General features: G+C 49.7%; 1 protein-coding gene across 1 annotated transcript; it reads left to right on the top strand.

Annotated features, from left to right (window-relative positions):
- Positions 1 to 229: 229 nt before the first annotated feature.
- Positions 230 to 7,186, top strand: LOC143640097 (palmitoyltransferase ZDHHC19-like). The gene is made up of 6 exons (XM_077108027.1): positions 230 to 360; positions 709 to 830; positions 1,377 to 1,516; positions 2,275 to 2,447; positions 2,895 to 3,002; positions 6,820 to 7,186. The coding sequence occupies exons 1-6, from the start codon at positions 230 to 232 to the stop codon at positions 7,184 to 7,186; spliced, it is 1,041 nt and encodes a 346-aa protein (XP_076964142.1).
- Positions 7,187 to 8,567: the final 1,381 nt, after the last annotated feature.

Here is an 8,567-nt window from a genome sequence, read left to right as displayed (position 1 = left end):
CATATCATCACAAGCTCCAACAAAGCTACCATCATAAGAGCAGGATGTCCCAGTCTACAACATGTGCGTATGTGGGGGTTGGGAAAGGTTGATCTCACAAGTCACTGGAAGCAGCCAGAGCCCCCATTCCAGAACCTCTGTGATGTCACTTCTGTTGTCATGGCAGTCTGGGTGCCAACCCAGAAGAGTTCGTTGGTGGCTTCAGTCTGTGAGGCTTGGTGGTCTAGCCATGGCCTCTTCACAGAGTATCACGCCCCCAAATGAACCTCCGATCGAATCCTCATGGCTGAAACCAAGCCTGTTTCCAGCTTTTAATGCAATGCTTCTTATTACAATAAGTGGAATCTTCTTCGCCTTTCCGTGAGTCTCCCATTGAAGGTGTCAGTGTCTTAGACACAGAAGAGAAAATAGACAAGGACAGTACAGAGGCAGGGAGGGAAGTGGAGAGAGAGGGTTGGCAGGGGAAGGAGGATATAGAGTTAGAGGGAACCCAATGTGAAAGCACAGAGGTCTGGAGTGCCTGACGCATTTAGGGAACTATGAGAGACTGGTAATGCTGGTGACATTTTGTGGAGTCTCCATGGTCTGTCTCTAACCTGGATATTTAGATCAGTTCTTAAGGCGAGTGAGTCCTACCTCAAGTGAACTAGGCCTTGTGGGGAGCTCTGGGTTTCCCCAGACTAGGACTGAGTCTGGCTCTGGTTTCAGGTGCCGGTGGTTGGCTCAGAATGGGCAGTGGGAATTTGCCGTGGTTTCGGGCCTATTCTTTATACTGTCCTTCTGCAGCCTCATTTTCCTCAACGGGTCAGACCCAGGCATTTTGCACAAAGGTAAGGCCTCAGACCCCTGGAGAAGGAGGTGGTATCCCAAGGGCTGATGCCTATAGGGGTGATTTCAAACATGCTAACCCCCCTCAACCCCACCCCCCGCCCCCGTGGCCTCAGAAGCCCTTCCCTCCATGTCATCATTACTTGGGCCCTGGCACTTCATTTCCCAAGCCACTGAAGTGCGAAAAAACAGAATCCTGGAGGTGTTCCAGCTGCTTTCGAAGGAAGGACTGGGCAGGCTGGCAAGAGAGGCCAGCAGGCCCTTCCAAACCACGCAGTTCACTCCTCCTCCTTCCCATTTTACACACGACTTCAAGCACTGATCACTATTCCAAAAGGGGAGAGCTCTGTATAGAGCTCCTGTGGCTGGACAGCCCTTTCTCTCTGACTGCCGCCCATCTGAGGGGTCAGCTTGCTCAACAGGGACCGGGATTCCCCTGCCCTCCTCCTCCCCACCCTTCTTGTTGCCCAATGATGCTATGGGGCGGCCCCAAGCAGTAGAGTGGTGGAAGGGCCTCCTGCCACTGCCCAAATCTCTTCCCCTGCCAGGCTCCTTAGAAGAGGACCCCAACATTCAATACATAGCACGAGTGAACAACACGGCCTTTCGCCTGCAGTGGTGCTCGAAGTGTTCTTTCCATCGTCCACCCCGGACCCACCACTGTCCCTTCTGTAATATCTGTGTGGAGGTAAGTACTCCTCCTTCCTGTCCACTCACCAACCCATCCCAGGGCACCTGGCCAGGACCAGGAACCTCACATCATATGTGGTCCAGGGGTGGGTATGAGATCATCTTCCCACACTGCTACAAGTGGCTCTCAGCCACTCTTGGTCACTTATATATGTTATTGCCTCCAGTTCTGCACTTGTCCTGAGACGCTGGCCTTGCTTGCACAGGTGCTGACATGCAAAGGGCACCATCTGTGCTGAGCCTGGTGGAGTCAAGGGGAGGAAAGGCAGTGACTGTCCCACTAGCTTGCTGATACTAGATACCCATAACTTTAGGCCGGCTGCTGCCCTGTTCTGGGTATTGTTGCCTGTCCACCTCTGGGTGTCCAATTGAGGGTTTCCTGGGTTCCGAGTGCTCTTCTCTCATGTGCACACCTTGCACGGGTTTCCAAGTACAGAAGGCTGGCTGGGCTAGAAATTCTTCTCATCCTTACCCAGTATCTGAAAAAATACAGCTTCACAGCTTTTCTGTATCCTGCTCAAAGTGACACCAGGCAGGTCTTGTCTCTAGAGACCTCACTCATGACAAATGACCTGATGAGCCATGGCGTCCTAACTGTGCTCTATCCATGGACGTGCTGGTTTCACCCTGGAGATGGGAGCTCACGTGCAGGGCCAAGAGCAGGAGGTCTAGGGGCTGGGTTGAGGGGGGGCCTCAAGATTTGGGGGTATTGGGCTAAGCCAAATAGACCCTCAAGGTCTGCCTTCTCTCCCCTAGGACTTTGACCACCACTGCCTGTGGGTAAACAATTGTGTAGGTCAAAGAAATTTCCGAGTATTCGTGCTGCTGCTGGTGTCCCTGTGCCTTTATCTGGTTGTTCTTCTGGCTACCAGTGTGCTTTTTCTCATTCGTACAAGACACATGCCCTTGTCGCTGGACTCAGCCATGGCGTATCCACCCAGTCCCAAGGGCCCACACTGGGAAGAGAATGGGTTGTGGGGAGGGACGGACAGCCAAGGGGCAGGACAGCCAAGAGGTGGGGTTAACCGAGGGAGGGCTGATGTGGGCAGGGCTAAAGGGAGAAGCTACTTGGGAGGACCTATGAAGGACAGATTGAAGGCGAGTGGGGTCAGGGAGATGGGCGTGGTAGGATGGACTATGGAGTTAAGAATCTAGGGAGGCCAAGAAGTGGGGTAATGAAGGTTGAAAAGGGTCAAGTGGGAGGCCAGCATGGTGGGGTGAGGTTTCTCTTGGGTGTGCTGGATTAATTGTCCAGTCCAGGGAGGAAAAAGTGGGTGGGCGGGGCCAGCCAGGGCGGGGCTAATGAGGGCTGTGGGTCGTTGGGCGGGGCCAGGAGAGAACAGTTTGTCTGTTCTTCTTAGCTTGTGTATGCACAGCATCGCAGTAGCTGTACCCGTCTTGGTACTCCTGCTGCCTGTCATTCTGCTCCTGATGATACAGGCTGTGTCGGTGAGCAAGGTAAGCGAGTACTGCAATACCAGACGGTGCGGAGGCATCTTGCATCTTTGGGAATCCGGCACTTTCGGCTGATCTTCACTGCCCTTGGTCCTGATGGTGCCTCATGAGTCCTTCCAGACCCACCCCTTAAGATGCAGCTCAGATCTTTCCTCCCCCTGGAGCTCAGTGGTCATTCTTCCTCGTGGGTGCATTGCATGGAGAGCCTGTTATTTGAGGGATGGGTGCATCCTGCGCTTGTGTTGATAAGAACCCCGTGATCAGAATAACACCAGCAGACACCTAGGGAAACGCTTGAGACGGGGGTCGGTCCTGAGTGGTGTAGCAGCCTGCAAGAAACTGAGTTTGGCGAGGCCAGCATTGTAGAGGAGGACGTGCCACTCTTCCTGTCCTAGGTGTGATTTTGCAAAGGTGGAAGACAGGAGGGTGTTGTCTGTGAGAGGCACACCTTTGCAAAAAGGCAGAGAAACCCGAATGTAGGATGTTTAGGAAATGAGGAAGGAACGATTCTAAATCAAACCCAAGGTGCCAGATAATTTATAAGGAGGAGTCAAGATTAAAAAGCCCCTAAAAGTTGAGCGTGAAATTTAGTTTTGATGAAGTGGAAACCTGGGAGCCATGGTGGGATTTAAAAAAAAAAAAAAACAACAAAAACTCATTTATTGAGGAATAAATTAAAACTGCAAAATTCACCCTTTTAGTCTAGGATATGGGATTTTGACAACTGGATACTGTCCTGCATTCTCCAGCATGATCAAGTTTAGGCAGTTTCTTTACTCCAGAATATCCTTTCATTCACCTGTTGTTGTCAGTCTCTCTCCCTATGTCCTTCTGGTTTTTCTTTTTTTCCAGGATCACATGTAAATGGAGTCATTGCCTTCTTTTCTCTGGCTTTATTTATTTAGGACAATGTATTTGAGATTCATCCATGTTGTCGCTCATATCAGTATTTTATTTCTTTTATTGCTGTGTAGAAGCGTATGGATGCCCTATAGATTGTTTATACATTCATCAAACGAAGGATTTTTTACATTATATCTAGTTTTTGCCACTATTTTTGTTTGTTTTGTTTTGTTTGTTTCATACTAGAAATTGAACCGGGGGGTGTTTAATCACTGAGGCACATTCCTAGCACCCCTCAAATTATGTTTAAAATTTTTTTTTTTAATTTTGAGACAGGGTCTCACTAAGTTGCTTAGCGCATCACTAAGTTGCTGAGGCTGACTTTGAACTTGCCATCCTCTTGCTTCAGGCTCCCAAGCCTCTGGGATTATAGGTGTGGGCCACTATGCCTAGCTAGTTTGGGGTAGTTATAAATAAAGCTGCCCCAAACATTGATGCACAGGCATGTGAACATAAGTTTTCATTTTTGTTGAATAAATTCTTAAGGGTGGCATTGCTGAGTCATAAGGTAAACACGTGTGGAACTTTGTAGGAAATTGCCAAATTTGTCTTCCAAAACAACTGTAAGGTTTCTGAATTCTACCAGCAATGTTGGGAATTCCAGTTGCTTCACATCCTCACCAACATTTCACACTTTTTTTTTTCAAATATATTTTAGGTATCAGTTGACCTTTTATTTATTTATATGCAGTGCTAAGAATCGAATTCAGTGCCTCACACACACTAGGCAAGCATTGTACCACTGAGCCACAACCCCAGCCCCTCACACTGTCCTTTGTTATTTTGTTTTGTCTTTTAATCAAACCTGTCTTATTAAATGAGTTGTAGTATTTCATTAAGGTTCCAGGTTGTGTTTTCCTAATGAGTAATGGAGTTGAGCCTATTTTCATGTCTGTTTGGCCTTCAGTGGGTCTTTGGTAAAATGTTTACTCCTGGCAGGGCACAGTGGCGCACACCTGTAATCCCAGCAGCTTGGGAGGCTGAGACAGGAGGATTCCAAGTTCAAAGCCAGCCTCAGCAAAGCGAGGAACTAAGCAACTCTGTGAGACCCTGTCTCTAATAAAATACAAAAAAAAATGGACTGGGGATGTGGCTCAGTGGTTGAGTGTCCCTATATTCAATCCGTGGTACCCACTCCCCCCAAAAGCGTTTACTCCAATCTTTTGCCCATTTGAAAAAACGGTTGTTTTCTTATTGAGTTTTAAGAGTTTTCTACATCAGATTCAGATCTAGGTTTTGCACATCTCTTCTTGCAATCTGTGACTTGTCAATCCATTTTCTTCATAGCATCTTCCCAAGAGCAGGAGTCCTTAGTGTTGTTTTTCTAGGACTAGGGGTTGAATCCGGGGTGCTCAACCACTGAGTTCTCCCTCAGCATTTTGTGGCTGTTGTACATTCTACATAGAAAATTGTCATCTGTGAAGAACAGTTTCATTACCTTCTTTCCAATCTGTGTATCTTTATTGCGTTTTCTTTTTAGTGTTGAATAGGAATGATAGGGGTGGGCATCTCTGCCCTGGGATTCCTTTAGTATGGCAATCTCTTGACTAAAGGCTCTTTCAGTAAGACTGGTGGGCAGCATCAGTGGGGGAGGGGATGCTGCAGACCCCGAGACAGTGAACAGACAGAGGAGCCTACCTGCTCATCACCTCCCATCCTTTTAGTCCCCAGCCCACCACTGCCATATCTGGTCCTCCTCCCACCTGAGACTCTGTGCTTGGCCCTTATTCATCAGCCCTGTGGTCTGCCTTTACTTTGAGCTTGACCTTTACTGCTTTGTGTACTGAAGGCCTTCAGCCCAGATTTTCCTGGGCCATGTGATTTTTGACTAGGAAACTATGATGGGGCCTCCCCACTGCCCCTGTCCTCCCAGATAGTGAAATTCAGTTAAGGCATAATTTTAGAAAAAAAAAATGAGAGGTGGGGAAATGAAGTGGGAGTGGGGTGGTGACATTGTCTTTGGAGCAATTGAGCAGCACAAGGAAGAGTTTAAAAGGTATCTGAAAGGGGCTGGGGTTGTAGCTCAGTGGCAGAGAACTTGCCTAGCATGTGTGAGGCACTGAGTTTGATCCTCAGCACCCCATACAAATTAAAAAAAAATAATAAGGTCTATCAACAACTAAAAAATATTTTTTTTTAAAAAAGGGGGGTGTGTGGAAGGATGAGGTAAGAGGACAGGTGTGGCCAATGGAGACAGAACAAGGATCTTGCACAGGGAGGCACAGGATGATGAGGAGCCCTGAGAAGGCAGGAGAAAGGAGTGCAGTGTCAGCACTGTCTGCGGAGAGCTGCTCACAAGTGGGTCAAGGGAGGTCACTCTTCCTAGGAGCATAGGAAGGCAGGAGGCCCTGGGTCACTCTTGGGCTCCCCTGCCCTTAGAATCTTGCTCCAGGCCTGGGCTGAGCCCTGGCTAAGCTGACTGACTTAGGAGGAGTCACTGTGAGATGGCCTTGCCCAGTCCTGCTGATTCTGAGCTCCTCTTCCCATCCCCATCTCCCTCCAGGGCAAATCACTCCGGAACAACAACCCCTTCGACCAGGGCTGTGCCAACAACTGGTATTTGACCATTTGTATGCCAGTGGGACCCAAGTGAGTTGGTAAACTGAAGGCTCAAGTGGTGGATCTCTGGGGCTGGTGGGAGTGGGGTGAGATAAAGCTGGGTTTTCTTCTTTGGTCCCTGACCCCAGCTCCCAGGCCCTGTCACCCATTGTCCTTTCCTTTGGGGTTTTCCCCAGGGCACTCTGGGAGCCTCTGGGAACGTCCCTATTCATTGCCCTTCTAGGTTCTTGCCCTAAGAAATGGAGTAGAGGGGAAATGCAGCCTGGATGAGACTCCTGGCTGGGAACCCTGGGCTCTGTGCTTTCCAAGCTGAGGGTGAGGGTGGTCAGGGGGACCAGGCCAAGGTGGGTAGTGACTCCCTGCATTTGGTCTATCACGCCCCAGGTACATGTCTGCAGCTACTTGGATGCAGCAGGCGGAAGGCACGGAGTGGGACCCTGAGCAAGGGGACCCAGTGCACACACGGTTCTCGCCACAATATTCCCGTCAACACCGTCCCACAGAGCTCCCTGGGCCCACATCTCCAACACATGGGCAGGGCCCCCCAGGGAGTGGCGAGGCTGCAGCTTTACAGGAGGTGAGGAATAGTGGGTGTGCATTGGGAGAAGGATGTCTGTGGGTCACACATGTGTTGGGGGAGGCTCCTGAGGTTGGGCTGGCCCTGAAGCTGAAGCACATGGAGCTTAAGGAACGGAAATATGAACCTGAGTGTGCGGGTTCCAGGTTTCAGAGTACTCCTAGCTGTTGCTGAATAGACAAAGAGAAAAGACTGCACCACTAATTTGCTAGTTGGCCTTGGCCAGTCCCTTACCTTTCTAGGCCTCAGTTTCCTCAATTATTAATGAGGACTGAGACTAGTAATTTATGTTTTAAAGGAGATTCTTTTTTGGGGGGGAGGGGGACAGGGAATTGAACTCAGGGCACTCGACCCCTGAGCCACATCCCCAGCCCTATTTTGTATTTTATTTAGAGACAGGATCTCACTAAGTTACTTAGTGCCTCACTTTTGCTGAGGCTGGCTTTGAACTTGTGATCCTCCTGCCTCAGCCTCCCAGGCCACTAGAATTATAGTCATGTGCCACTGTGCCTGGCTCTTTATTTTTTTTTTTTATGGAAATTTGTACTTGAAATCCCATGTGAAATATATGAAGTGGAGCATTAGGAGTGCAGTAGGGTAGATAACCCATGGTGCCCACCAAGGGCCCTTGCATTACTTGGGGTACCAGCCCTCTCCTTTGTCCTGTCTCCTGGGGCCCAGAGCCATGACTGTGAACTGCAGGGTAGAAGCTAGAAAGAACACCCATGTATTGACTTATGTGTTTAGATTTCCATCAGCCCGATGCCGCAGCAAAAAGCCCACAGAGAAGACTTGGCCTCCCATCCACGAGCCTCTCACTCACCCATTCACACTGCTGGATACCAGGACATCTGAACTTCATCTTTTGAGCCTCCATGTGGAGGCCTCTCGTAGCTGAGCCCTCAATCACTCCCCTATTGGGAGTGCTAAGACTTCCATCCCTGTTGTACATTTGTAAATAGTTTTTACTTCTTCCTATGGCTGCTCTGTCTGTTTGTTCTAGGTTTAGAGAAGCGGTGTTTCCTGGGGATGTAGGGAGGCTCTGAGGGGTTGGAACAAAGCCCTCTTGGAAGGGAAAGATCCTTGCTCTCTGAGAACCCAAGCTAGGGAACCAACATTGTCTAGCTCATTGACCTTGAGCAAGACACTTGTCATTTCTCTCATCCTTAAAATGTGGCAACAGTAATAATCACAGTGACTGACCTGGCTGGCTTCCTGGCAAGGGCTGGAGATGGGAGGAGAGAAAACCCCCAGCTAGCACTAGGGATGGAGCAAGCCCTGTCCTGCAGCATCCCTGTCTGACTACAGGGGGTGCCAGCTGCCCAGGAATTTGAAAACCAAGTCTGGCCCAGCCCTCTAGTGGGAGGTGAGCCAGCCTGAGTCAGTCTGGAGCCCCCTCCTGGGCGCCTCGTCCCCAGATGTGGGAGGGTGGGGGCATTCATCCTGCATCTCTCCTGCAACTGTGTCCCACCCTGGTCCCTTCCTCCTGGGGTGCATCAGGTGCTGGTTCTGGTCCTGTCCCTGGGGTAGACTCAGGAATTTTGAGTCTGCAGGC

The sequence above is a fragment of the Callospermophilus lateralis genome, unplaced genomic scaffold (assembly GCF_048772815.1).
Source record: "Callospermophilus lateralis isolate mCalLat2 unplaced genomic scaffold, mCalLat2.hap1 Scaffold_1144, whole genome shotgun sequence".
Classification (NCBI taxonomy): Eukaryota; Metazoa; Chordata; class Mammalia; order Rodentia; family Sciuridae; genus Callospermophilus; species Callospermophilus lateralis.
This window is presented reverse-complemented; position numbering and strand designations above follow the sequence as displayed.